Source organism: Plutella xylostella, chromosome 2 (assembly GCF_932276165.1).
Source record: "Plutella xylostella chromosome 2, ilPluXylo3.1, whole genome shotgun sequence".
NCBI lineage: Eukaryota > Metazoa > Arthropoda > Insecta > Lepidoptera > Plutellidae > Plutella > Plutella xylostella.
In genome coordinates this window covers 4,269,329-4,283,784 of record NC_063982.1, presented here as the reverse complement: position 1 = coordinate 4,283,784, position 14,456 = coordinate 4,269,329, and the positions used below count along the sequence as shown (strand labels likewise).

General features: G+C 39.3%; 1 protein-coding gene across 1 annotated transcript; it reads right to left on the bottom strand.

Annotated features, from left to right (window-relative positions):
• Positions 1 to 4,087: 4,087 nt before the first annotated feature.
• Positions 4,088 to 12,888, bottom strand: LOC105393572 (PR domain zinc finger protein 5-like). Its single transcript, XM_038113653.2, has 4 exons — positions 12,640 to 12,888; positions 11,930 to 12,071; positions 6,974 to 7,252; positions 4,088 to 6,626 (listed from the first exon to the last, which is right to left on the bottom strand). Exons 1-4 carry the CDS (start codon positions 12,769 to 12,771, stop codon positions 4,771 to 4,773), a joined length of 2,409 nt encoding a protein of 802 aa, XP_037969581.2. The 5' UTR covers positions 12,772 to 12,888; the 3' UTR covers positions 4,088 to 4,770.
• Between the last annotated feature and the right edge of the window lie 1,568 nt (positions 12,889 to 14,456).

Here is a 14,456-nt window from a genome sequence, read left to right as displayed (position 1 = left end):
ATTAGACTAATATTTTTACAATCAAACACAAATGGAAAGCATCTTGCCATACGATACTCAATTTTACCGTTATTTAATACTAATCCAAACATATAATTAAATGTGTATAATATTGCATGTACTCTTACAGTCGGCTGTATAAGTAGCTGTACACATTTGTACCTTGTCAAACTCACATGCTTCCTATTCGAACATTCTGAGTTGTTTATGTAGGTAGTCTGAGAAGGTACAAAAGTGTATAGTTACTTATGCAGCTGACTGTACTACTGGTATAGTCATCTATCACAGGCAGAAAACTGCAAGGTCTGAAGTTGGATTTCCAAGCAAATTATTGACTTCAAACAGTACATTAGTGCAATAAAGAAACGATATCAAAATGGCGGCTGGTACATGTCCGACATTTTCATATAGTTTCTTTATTGACGGATGTTATATTTAATTATTATAATAATGGCGGACACTTCAGAAAAGCCGATGATTAGGCAATAACCATAGGTTCTAGACCCAGATGGTTGAATAAATATTGACATTTACGCCTTAAGCGCCCTCTGAAGTTTGTTTCAAAACTTAAAGACTTTCTACTGTATTGACAGGTATCTTAGAATAATTATTTATATTTAGTTAGTTCGATATTCAAATTTGAGTGCATTCAGTATTATTTATGTGTAAAAGTTGATTTTAAAAATTATGAATGCACTTTATAAAATATGAGTGTGATGTGTGTATAAAAGGATTGTCGCTTTTTAGATAAATGATTGATTTTATTTATAACAATGCAGGTATTTTAGGAATTTATTTGGGATGTAAAAAACGACATTTATTTTTGCATTTCTTTGGCTGCTATGTGTTTGTGTGATTTATCTATTATTATCAATAATCATATTAAAGTAAGATTCAGTTAACATCATGTAAATTATTCGATTAATGTATATACTTAAAAAATATAAAGTACATTTTAAGGCTGAATAACTAGATATTTAAAAGTGTTTATATTTATGGTTGTAAAATTAGTTTAATTAAAAATAATTTAAATATGAATTTAATGCGTTTCTTAATAAATAGAGTTGCCATAAACTTGTACGATTATAAAACATATTCAGCAACCAAACAGTTAGTTTTTCAATTCATAATTTAATTTTTGATCAAGTCCCCAAGCTGTTCTAATTACATATCCGAATGATAATAACCTACGTCGTATAACCATATTTAATGTAGACTGAAAACTAACTTGTTATGTAATAATTTCTAGGTTAGAAAGGTTTTAAACTGTTTCACGATATCTGCCCCGGCTGCATGGCATCTTTGTCGACGTAGAAAATCCTACTTTATTTGTACGAGTTTATCTATGTTGATAAAGATGCTAAGTTTTCCGGTCTGGATAAAAGTTATCTGTGTGATAAAAATAACACTGTCTCTGATGGAAACAAATTACACTTTTAGAGTGGACATGTTTTTATGTTACAGATAATTTACCTTTATGCAGGAATTGTGAAACAGGCGGTTGTAGTTCGAAGTATTTAAATTTATTCATTAAAGAGTGATAAGTTAGGCATTAATTTATTTGTGCCTTCTACTGTTTTAGTTTGATCAAGTTAGTTAAATGTAAAATTCTTACTGTTTAGTTCACGAAACATCAAGCCGGCTTACCAGTTGATTTTATGTACGGTACGAATTGAAATGGATGGATAAATCATATCATTAATTTAATTCATTCAAGGAAGATCTTATTCTTGGTTTTTTAGATGACGAATACATAATTGCACATTTTACGTTCATGTTTACGTTATTTTTATTAGATTGAAATATAGCAATTGTTCAGTAGCTGTACGGATTAACTTTCATAATTATATTTCAGTAAAAGGTAAACCAGAAATGCACTTGTGCCTTTATCATTAGTCAACTTACACATTATAATTACTATTTTTTCTCAGTAGTTTTAACCTATCATAGGATTTGTAAATAAATTAATGATCAGTGTCAACAAAGCTGCCTAAACTTTTGGTAGATGCATATTGGATAAGCCAATTTCACAAAATAACAATTATTTATACAAAAATACCCACATAAGCGTTACAATTTTTGAAATTGTAGTTTTGTGAAACGGGACTTTTGAAAGAAATTATCATAAAATTAATGACTGATGTCGCAATTCGAGGATTTGGCTAAATTGTTTCAATGTAAATAAAATACTTATTGTAGAGAATTAATCTAATAAAGACATTTGCAATATGAACAGCATTTCATTTGTGAAAAACGTTGCAGTTGTAATATTTTTTTTTTAAATTGTCGTCATCACGACCCATTATCTCCCCTGGGGCACGGGTCTCCTTCCAACGAAGGAAGGGTTTAGGCCTAGTCCACCACGCTGGCCTAGTGCGGGTTGGTGGACCCCCACACAAGCAAGCTTGTGCTGAGAGAGTTGTCGGGTAAGTGGGCAACCCGACTGTCAGATGTTTTCAAGCCGCCCGAAGGCCTCTGACTAGGCTTGTAAATTGTACCTATGTTGAATTATAAAATATCTTCTTGGACTTTCTCGAAAGTTGAATAAAATTTGAATCTATTACATGTACAAAGGTTCACCTACAGCTGAACACAAAAGAGTAGAGATTAATGTTTTTGGAACTAAACAGATTTAAACCTGGCAATAAAAAAAAACTTGTGATTTGTGGTCTGTTTCTATGGTTTGAATGTCAAACTCGCCCTGTTCCTGTATAAACAAATCGAATTTTGCTTAATTTTGGAGTTTTGTGGATTGTTGAGTTTGTTCACGAAGTGAAAATGAATAAAACCATTCGCAGCGAAGCTAGACAGATGATTTACAGCGTTTACCTACGATGTTTGGCGGAGAATGAGGCTGGAGAAGTATTAGTCAATATATACGATGTTTATGAAAGAGCAGCGTTTTATACTGGTGAGTAGGTACTTAATTTCTAACCATTAACATACATTGCTTATATTTCTTGTAAAAAAGTACTATTTTGATGTAATAGAATGCCTTTCAATGTGTATTTGTTATTCTTATAGAGGTTAGAAAATACTAGTGTCAAACGTTACATGACATCAGGGTCTGGATGCTAATGTTGTCAAAACATCAGGTCTAGATACTTTTTTACTAACCCCCGACTCAAAAAGGGTATCGATAAGTTTTACAGCTGTAGGTGTCTATGTGTGTCGGTCTCTCCGTGTAGAGTACCTATTGTAAAAATATGTGTAAGAATATGTAATGCCGAGTTGCAGCAAGGGACTTTAAGCTAATGTGGACATTAAATCTATGTCTGTCTCTTTCTGTCCGTATACTGTCAAAGCAAGGCAACAATACATTTAATGCCGACATTAACTTAAAGATCCTTTCTGCAACTCAGTGTAAGAGTCGGTATAAATTCTCCAGACATAATAATTTGCAAGTCACTGCTTTTCTGACCAATTAAATAATTTGTTGCAGGAAAATCGGTAAACACAGTTTTAGAAGAATTGCCGGGGCACATTTGAACTTTTTCCTGAGCAAGAAAAAACTGTAATAAAATATCGATGTGTGATACTATCACTTTTCTCCTATAGTAATTACATAATGGGATAACCAACACATGTTTCAGTGCAAAAAAACATTATGAAATACACAATGAAATAAAAGTTACAGTTGATTTGATTTAATGAAATTCATTCAAGACTGCCCCCCTCTCCCCTACTAATTTCTTCTCTTAACATAAACCTCCCCAAAAAGTCGCATTTTATAATTAGTAAATATTTGAAACATTTCTCGTTTTGATTTTTTCTGCTAAAGTATCGTGATACTTTTGTCCGTTTTCTATACTATAATAGTGTGGCCACTTTCTTAGATTGCAACGCCCTCAATTATTCTCTACTCTTTTATGTTCCATTGTACGTCCATATCGATTATTTATTAGAACAGGAAGTTTTATTATTTTTACTATATTTACTAACATATCGTAGGTATATTGTTCTTAGACCAACGAAGTCTTTTATCTATGTTTATTTGTTAATTAGTACCTAGTGAAGTTTCTGGTATGCTTAAGGTTTTTGGTATAGTTAAATGAAACTGTTTTATACTTATAGCTTATAGTTTATTCATATTTGACAACAATTTATGATAAATAATATACTTTTAATTAATTTACAACAAAGAGGATACTGGAGGTGGCATAGCTTTCAGATTGATATAGTTATACATAGATATTAGTATATAATAGAATATTATAAGTTAGTATCTACGTCTAAATGAGAGATACCAAGCAGTAACGCTTCTTTGCGTGGTACAAATTAATCTTCATAATCATCAGCCTTCTATCGCCCACTGTTGCGTATAAGCCTCCTTTTTTTGCACGCCAATTCTTCCGGTCCTGTGCCGCTCTGGTCCACTGCTTCCCCGCAGCCCTGCAGATGTCATCGGACCATCTAGCAGGTGGTCTGACAACCGCTCTTCGTCCGACTCGAGGCCACCATTCTGTGACCGCCTTTGATACGATAACTACACTCACGGGCAATGAAAAAGTTCCATTGAGAAAATCACCAAATTACTCCTAAACGGAAAACAGTTACTTAATGACGCCTTCTGCAATATTTAACTACATTTAACGATGCATCAGAAAATAAGCAACTAAAAACGTATATTTTATTTCAAATTTCTAAGTAATTAATAATAAAAATTGGGGTCATTTGGTGTCTGAATTTTGTAACTGGAACTGTTTCTTTGCCCGTGAGTGTACTTTTATATCCAACAAAAACAGAGTTTATTGTCGCTATCAAGCCCCACTACTGCGCATGGTGCCTCGAAATATGAAGCCGCAAATACTTCTTCTTCGTAAATCCTTTCTCGCAGTGTTCGCAGTGATACAGCCTCTGCAGACTCGCGTCGTGCGTCACCATGTGCCCGCTCAGAGTCAGCTTGTTGAAGAATCTTTTACCGCAAACATGGCACGGGACGTTTTTCTCCTTTAAATGTGTTCTCCGTATGTGGTTGTTCATGAACGATCGTAAGTGGAATACTCTGTCGCAGTGAGGACACTTGTGTCCAGAGTTGTGTGCTGTCATCATGTGCTTTTGCTTTAAATAAAGGGTTTGGAACTTCTCCCCGCAAATCTTACATGCCTCTGTTTCCTCTCCGTGCACCATCGCCAAATGGTTGCGTAACTTGTGCCAGTTCACACAATCTTCACTGCATATTTTACACACGTACTTCCCTTCAGTGTGATACGTTAATATATGGCCGTTGAGCAGACCGATCGTGTCGAAGCACTTGCCACAGTGATCGCAGACTTCATTCTCTTGCCCGTGCATGGAGTTGAAGTGTTGATGCAGTAAGTTGAAGTACTGAAACTCGAGTCCGGGGCAGTGGACGCATTCCATCTTGCCCGGAGCTAACCTAAACGGAACTAGACAAGGCCTGAGTCCCGGGTCGAAAGAAACACCGTGTAGACTCGTGAGGTGAGCTAACAGTTTATCTATATCTGCCGGCTGTTCCTCGCAGACTTTACAACGCAAGTTATACACGTTTAACTTCAATCTGAAGTTTGCTGCGGACAAGTTGACAATATCCGCATCCCACACCGGGTGGTTTTCCGTCGTATGTGATGCTAAAGACTCGGGGTCTGGGAATGGATCTTTGCAGTAGAAGCAGAGGAATTTCGTGTAGCGAAACGTGAAGGGAAGGGCGGAGCTCATGTTGAGCAGAGTGGCGACGTTGGCTTTGAGTCGGCGCCTTAGCGAGCGAGATCCAGTCTTTGATGAGTTTCGATTAGATTTGGATGAGTCTGGTTCTGCGAACTCCATCTCGTCGGAGCCGGCGTCCTCGCTCTCCGTCGCGCCGTCGTCGCCGTGCGCCTCCGCCAGGTGGCGCTCCAGCGTCGTCGAGCAGTCGAACAAGCGCGAGCACGACTTACACTGAACGTGAAACTTGTCGATGTGGATTTGCAAATTTTTCTCCGACGAAAATTTATTGTGACAAACAGGGCATTGCATGTATCCTTGATCGTTAGTTGGTAGCACTTTGTACCCTGTGAGGCTCGGAGTCAGGTGGAGGCTTTCGAAATGTGCGTCTAAGAGATCTTTAGTCTGGAATTTTATTTTGCACAACTTGCATTTGAATGAGGTCGTGCAGAAAACGACTTTGTGAAACTGTGTCATGTGGTTAAACAGGAATTGCTTGTTGTAAAACACTCGCTGGCACTCGGGACATGTGAACTTGTGTGTTTGCAGAACGTGGGCGTGCAGCGAGTTGAAATCACCAAACGAGTTCACACAGAGATGACACTTCAAATGAACCACTTTGTACTCCTCCAAAGTTACTCCATCATAGTCAAACCCCAAACTATGCTTCCCGTTCAAATGTTTGATCAACTCGGCCAGTGTCTCGTAGGGTTTTCGGCAAACATTGCAAGTTATATTAGTGATGTCTAGTTTGATGGGTAGTCCGCTGTTGGTGAGTGTTGTGATGTCTTCGGTGGAGCATTTGTGAGTGTCTACATGTGTCCGGATACGTATGTAGTCGGTGCTGGATGCCTTGCAGTAGAAGCACTGGAACACCCCGTAGGACCAGCGGAATGGCTTGACGGTGGTCGACATGAACAGGAAGTGTAGGCTCGGCCCCATCGGTGGCGCAACTGCGGGACCTGGAAATTTCAATAGCGTCAAATCAAATAAGTCAGCTTTTCACTATGTGAGAAGCTTGCTTTAAGATTATACATGTGACGTTGGACAGAAATTTTGTGCTGCATGTAAAATGAATTATTGCACTGAAAAAAACCTAATAATATTATAAAGGAGAAAGTGTGTGAGTATGTGTGAGAGTGAATAATTCTTTCTTCATCATATTAAAACGGAAGAACCAATTTAAATGAAATTTGGTATGGAGTTAACACATAGGCTACTTTTTATCCCAGAATACCCACGGGATGATCTTTTTAAGGTGAAACGAAGTTCGCGGGAAGCCGGGAACAGATAGATATTTCAAAAATACCTGCTGGTGGACTTTCAAATTTCACTGGAACTTCAATAGTGTTCTTATTTTCCAATACATTTACACTTCCATAATTTGTTGAATAATCCCGTGTGTCATTCATTTCATTATCATCATCAGCAGTCTCTTGTACGACTTCTTGTTTGACTTTAACAGTAGTTAGTAAAATGTTAGGTACATTTTTTTCATCATCATTTTGCTTTGCTTCCACATGAATAGATTCTGTCTCGTCGTTCATATCATCATCATCATCATAATTGTCTGTTACTCTGCTAGGTACTGAAATTAAATGTAAAAAAGATTTTTTTAATAATAATTTAATTTATAATATATTTTATATACCTAAAAAAAATTAGGTACTTAAATTTAAACAGTAAATATTTAATCCATACGTAGGTATAAAGATTAAAGATAAAAAATAAAGATTTAATGAAGATAAAAAAAAAAACTTTTATATTTCTAATTATAAACCCTATTAATCCTCCGATTTCATATAAAGTGTGAAAGTTAAAGGTTCTGTCTAAGGAGGAAAGTCATAAGGAAGGCGAGTCTTGAATTTATTTATCATTAATATACACAAGTAACCTTTTGTGTTTATAGATAAAAAATATTATGAGAATTAATGTAATTAATCATTGTAACTACTACCACTTATTGTTATCAAAGTTTGATGAGATGGCTCTGGAGTTTTTTTGCCTAAAATAGCCCTTTCTAATTATAAGTAGTTCATTTGACTTTCATTAAAAAGTTACTTAAATATACAATACGAGGGCTACACCGAAAAGATCGGGAATAGAAAAAAGTACAAAGATATCATAATATTATTTACTTTTATTGTTTTTCAAAGTAGTCTCCGTGACATTCAATGCACTTTTTCATTCCATTAAACTGTAGGTAGCCGAGGGCGAACTACCATACAAAAGAATTTATACCTAATCCTATCCTAGGTTTAGTTAACTTTGAATTTTAATAGGTATCTTTGGAGTTTTAAATTAAAGAAAAGATTACGGTAATTAAGATATATTAGAGATCAAGTATTTACAATGTTTGGTACAAATAAATTGAGGAACCGATGTTATGCGTGCGCGATAATAAAGCCCTCTGATGGTCTTAGCGCGGTAGCGGGGATGCATCGATGTGCTCTGAGGTTGCCACTATAGGCATGAGCGGAGCGATTTTGATCGCGGGCGTGGCGGACACGCCACACATTCCCCCCGGCCAGACCGTAACTACGGTCGATAGTAGTCGGGGAACCGGATTCTTCTTCCAGCGCGCGACCGCTTCTCCTCTACTGGTGGTGCAGAAGGTGCGGGATCAGGAGTCTTGCATGGAATTTCTCTCATCAGGTGGGCTGGCTTCAGCCTGTCGACTGACACGTTCACTGGCTTGCCCTTCACTTCTATGGTGAAGTACTTGGGTTGACGCTCGATGACCTTGTGCGGGCCAGTGTATGGAGGCTGCAGAGGTTTGCGCACCATGTCCTGGCGTAGGAAGACATGGGTGGTCGAGTTGAGGTCTTTCGGGATGTAGAAGGGAGATGAAGTGTGCCATGATGTCGGTCTAGGTGTCAGCTTGGCCATGTGTGAGCGCAGTCGCGCCGCGTACTCCGTCACGTCGCCGGTAGTGTAGTCGTCGCTCGGGCTCAGGAACTGACCAGGTAGTTGAAGGGGCTCGCCGTAGACTAGTTCTGCTGGAGAGGCCTGTATGTCGTATTTCCAGGCGCTGCGCATGCCGAGTAGCACGAGGGGCAGGGCTTCGAACCACTGTGAGGAGGAGTGGCATCTAATTGCAGATTTCAGCTGCCGGTGCATGCGTTCGACGAGACCGTTGGCTTGGGGGTGATACGCGGTCGTGGTGAGGTGGCGTGCACCAATCAAAGCGGTCAGGGCCTTGAAGAGGTGGCTCTCGAACTGCCGGCCGCGGTCTGTGGTGACCCGGGCGGGGCACCCGAACCTGGCTATCCAGCCAGACACCAGGGCTGCAGCGCACGCCTCGGCTGTGATCTCCTTCAGCGGAATCGCCTCGGGCCATCTGGTGAATCTGTCGATTATAGTGAGACAGTACCTGTAATCAGAAACCATAGTTAACGGCCCTACGATGTCGAGGTGTATGTGGGAAAATCTGGAGGTAGGTTTGAGGAATGGTGAGAGGGGAGCAATGGTATGGCGGGAAACTTTGTTAGTTTGACAAGCAATGCATTGTCTTGCCCACTCTCTACAGTTTTTCCGTATCCCTGGCCAAACGAATCTTTGTGTCACCAGTCGGACTGTAGCTGTACATCCAGGGTGGTGAAGATTGTGCACGGAGTCGAATGCCTGCTTTCTGAGGCTTGGCGTGATGTATGCTCGTGGAGGTTGAGTGGAGACATCGCAGTAGATGGGAAGATTGCTATCCATCGTGGCTACCTTTTTCAGTTTTAAGGTAGTTCCGAAGCGGAGCAAGTCTTGCAGTTCAGGGTCTTCGTTCTGAAGTCGTGCAAGAACTTGGAAGTCGATGGCAGCGGAGATTTCTTCAACGCGGGACAGGGCGTCGGCCACTACATTGTCTTTTCCAGGTAAGTATCTAATGTCAGTGGTGTATTGAGCAATGTAGTCTAGATAGCGGAACTGTCTTGGTGTGCATTTCTCTTTAGTCAGTGAGAACGCGTAGGTTAACGGTTTATGGTCCGTGTAGATGGAGAATGTCCTAGCTTCGACCATGTGCCTGAAGTACTTTATGGCTTCATACACTGCTAGGAGTTCTCTGTCATAAGCACTGTACTTCTTCTCTGTATTGGTAAGTTTGTGAGAGTAGAATGCTAGTGGTTGCCATGTTTTATCTATTTTTTGTTGCAGGACAGCACCAACAGCGAGGTCTGAGGCGTCGGAGGCTATGGCGAGTTCAGCAGAAGGATCCGGATGTGCCAGAAGAGCTGCTTGCGATAAAGACGCTTTGCAATCTTCGAATGATTTCAGAAGCTCGGGAGTCATGTGCACTGGATGTGATCCTTTTATTTTAGGTCCTGCAAGTACTTCATTTAAAGGTGCTTGGAGTTGTGCAGCTTTAGGTATGAATCTTCTGTAAAAATTCAATACCCCCAGGAATCGTCGGAGCTCTTTCACCGTTTTCGGTACAGGGAATTCCTGGATAGCTTGTACTTTTTCTTCAAGGGGAGTCGTACCGGCTGCAGAAACTTTGAAGCCCAGAAAAGTGACCTCTGGTTGTCCGAAAACGCACTTTCTAGTGTTGACAAGCATTCCATACTTTTTCAGGCGCTCGAATACTTGACGAAGGTGGTCTTTGTGCTGCTCTGGGGACCTCGAAAACACCAAAATATCGTCGATATATCCGAATGTGAAATCTAGACCCATAAGAACGTCGGGGTCACCAGTTGTAGGTAGCCGAGGGCGAACTACCATACAAAAGAATTTATACCTAATCCTATCCTAGGTTTAGTTAACTTTGAATTTTAATAGGTATCTTTGGAGTTTTAAATTAAAGAAAAGATTACGGTAATTAAGAAATATTAGAGATCAAGTATTTACAATGTTTGGTACAAATAAATTGAGGAACCGATGTTATGCGTGCGCGATAATAAAGCCCTCTGATGGTCTTAGCGCGGTAGCGGGGATGCATCGATGTGCTCTGAGGTTGCCACTATAGGCATGAGCGGAGCGATTTTGATCGCGGGCGTGGCGGACACGCCACAAAACCAATCATTGACATTGTCAAAACAGCTGATTTGTAAGCTTCGACCGCCTCTTCTGGGCCGCTAAACCGTTGACCACGTAGCATATCTTTAATTCTTGGGAATGTAAAATAATCATTGGGGCTCAGATCAGGGCTATACGGAGGATGGTCCATCAACTCCACGTTTTCCATATTTAAAAACGTTCTTGTTTTGCGAGCGGTATGAGAGCTTGCATTATCGTGGTGAAGGATTATACGACGATTCGGGTTAGTTTTACGAAGTTCTCTTACGACTTCCGGCAAACAAACTGTTGTGTACCAATCAGCAGTAACCGTCCTTTGTTCTTGTAATGGAATCGTAGCCACATGGCCAGTTTTCGATACAAACGAAGCGACCATTTTTTTCGACACGCTGCGTGAGCGAATAACTTTTGTTGGCTTGACCTCACCTTCGAAGACCCAAACTGCCGATTGATGTTTTCTTTCGGGCTCATATGAATAAATCCACGATTCATGACCAGAGACGATATTGTAGACAGCATTTGAACTGCCTCCATTGAACCGTTGCAGAGCAGATCGACACCAATTAACACGAGCCGACTTTTGTTCCTCGGTCAAACGGTGGGGCACCCAGCGCGAAACTAACTTCTTGACACCCAGTTCTTCATGTAAAATGGTTTGAATGGCTGTCATACCAATGCTGAGAGAAGCCCGAATCTGCTCGTATGTCACATGTCTATCTTCTTTTATTAACTGGCGTACAGCATCGATGTTATCTTGTGTTACCGCTGTTTTTGGCCGACCAGTAGAAGGGACTGTGGTAAGAGAGGAACGTCCACGGCGAAACTCAGAATACCAACGATATATAGTCGTTTTACTTGGTGCTTCAAGTTTATAAATAGAAACAAGCTCGGCGAGACATTGTTCTTGAGATAAACCTCGACGAAACTTGTGAAAAATTATTGCACGGAAATGTTCCCGCGTAAGCTCCATTTTTTACACCGACTTGTCAAATTCAAATGGTCAATACTCTTTTCGAAAATGGAATTATGTTTGAAAAAACACTACATTTGATACACCAAAAAGGTTTCACTCTAATTTATTCCTAAGTATTCTATTCCCGATCTTTTCGGTGTAGCCCTCGTACAATACTTTTTATTTGCACCAAAATAGAACAACATACAAAATAAAACTTAAAAATAAAAACAGAACAAAACGGCGGCCTTATTGCTTATAGCAATCTCTACCAGACAACCTTTAAATATTTAAGTAGCTAAGCCAACAAACCTGTACACGGCACAACTCCCTGCTCTATCAATCTCAGGAACTCCTCGTCACTTTTGATCACCATTTTCCTGAAGTCCAGAGCGTCTTGCAGCTTCTGGATGCACGAGTTACAGATGTGGCTTGGCAACTCTGTCTCTGTCACCTGAAAAATAAATATACAGAATTAGCGACTATGCAAACATAGTGTACAAAGCCCCTTGGCTAGATGGGTTGACAACTTGAGAAAGGTGGCTGGGAATGATTGGATGCAGAAAGCTATAGATCACTTTCAGTGGTATGCTGTGAGAGGCCTATGTTCCAGCAGTGGGCTGCTATAGGCTGATGATGATGAGGTTTACATGCTGAACTATACTGAATGAATAAGTGAGTTGGTTAAGACGCTGGTGCTGGTTGATGGTGATTGTGTCATTCATCTAACAGTTTTATTCCAAAAAAAGAAGAGTCAATCTAACTCACAGGCATTTAACTAGATTATAGCATATCCAAACCTTTTTCTTAGCATTATTTCTCTCACAAGTGATTAAAGATCAGGGAAATATGCTAACCACAAATCTATGTCTTAATAACTTAGTTGATCACTCTCTGTATGGTAACAAATACTTCATTTAAAATAAAATAATACCAGTACGAAGCGCGCACTCTTCTTTATTTGATTTTTTGCAGGTATTTTAGCTCTCTTTTTCGACATATGAGATCAACAAAATACTTACCCAAATGTTAAAACATTCCAACAAATCATCGCTGAAGTTTTCGAACTCTCCGTCGCTGTTTTTGTAAGTGAAATTCAATTGTTTGGTACTTTGCTGCGACATGCAGCATCTACATATTGTAGCGTAATCCATTGTGGTAAGTTTTTAACACATTATTTGCACGAAAAAGACTGAAATTGTGAAATTAAGTAAATAAAATCGCGACTGCAATATTTTTTCATCAACACAGACAGAACACACAGATTAGATGACAACTCGGGTAAGTGAACTCAAGCTGTCAACTGTCAGCAATCTGTGAATATAAAAATATCGATTTTAGTATCTCAGAATAATTAATTTTGCATCGTACATCCAAGTCCGAGTATTTGTACTTATGTATCGGCGGTGCATGATGCTGGGGACAGACAGATACAGTGGTGTGGTGCTGGTTGCTGGACTACTCGTGGCCGCGATGACATCACGTTGTAGCAAAATAAGTGTAGGTACCTATAGCATGAGCTGGCACGAAGTCGAAGGCGTGGCACAGAAACGGTCAGAGTGGAAATCTACACTTTGAGCCCTAGTCCCTGATTAGGGATTCCAGGAGTTGACGATGTTGATGACCTAGCTATAGCGCCGTGTCGATGTCGTCCCGCACCACCATCACCATCGCCAAGCCACCGTCATTGTCAACGGCTACCGTGGCTGGCGGCACAACATGGTACATTACGATCATGAATCAGTAAGAGGAAAGGAGGATTAAAAAAAAAACTCTCACATCTTGTACTAATGTACTCGTACTAATGTTGCGGGGTAGGCAGAGGTGCATTGCTGCACCCACTTTTCGCCAGTGTTATGCTAGTCCCAATGTAATAGGGGACGGGCCTATTGAAAGGATAAAGGAACAAAACAAAAAGCAGAATAAACTACATATAAGTAGGTACTTAGTTAGGTCCTTCATAATTTTATTATTTATACTACTTACCTACTACATTGACATAAGTACCTACATGAAATAAAGAAAATGTACGTATCACATTCATAATAAAACAATTAATCTAATAACACGTGATACGTAGGTACATATTTTCTGACTTTAACTAGGTTGTTCCTACTAATATTATCTAGGTACCTACCTACCAACATAAAACTATAAAAGCACCCATATTACCTGTATATTTTTTTTATTTACATACTTTACACAACACTAGTCAAAAAGGTAGGTTTTACACTTACTCAATAAATACCTACATAACTTCGGCTCCTCTATTATAAGTACTTAACTAGTTACTTAAACTCTATTGTTATTTTTTTTCATGAAGTTAAGCAAATAAGCATGATACTTAAGATTATGGTACCACCTACCTACCTATACAGGGTGTTGCAAAAAGGGTATACTAAGCCGAAACCTACATGTGCAGCATGGTATATCTAAGCCTGAAACTGAAATCAGAATTTGAAAATTCGCGAAAAAAAAAAACATTTTCCATAGAAACTTTCTTGGTCACGTGACTTTTACTATGGAAAATTAATATTTTTTTTTGCGAATTTCAAAATTCTGATTTCAGTTTTGGGCTTAGATATACCATGCTGCACATGTAGTTTTCGGCTTAGTATACCAATTTTGCAACACCCTGTATAGTTGGTTGTAGATAGGTACGTAGCTATCCGTGAATATTCGTATGATGTCCTGTGAGAGTTATTTTTACGAATAGGGTTCATGTGCTTGGTCCGAGCATAGTTTGTATAACGATATAACAATAGGTAATTAATATGTTTGTTTGTGACAATATGGACCATGGATTTATGGTGGCTACAGAAAAAATTACCTACACTTA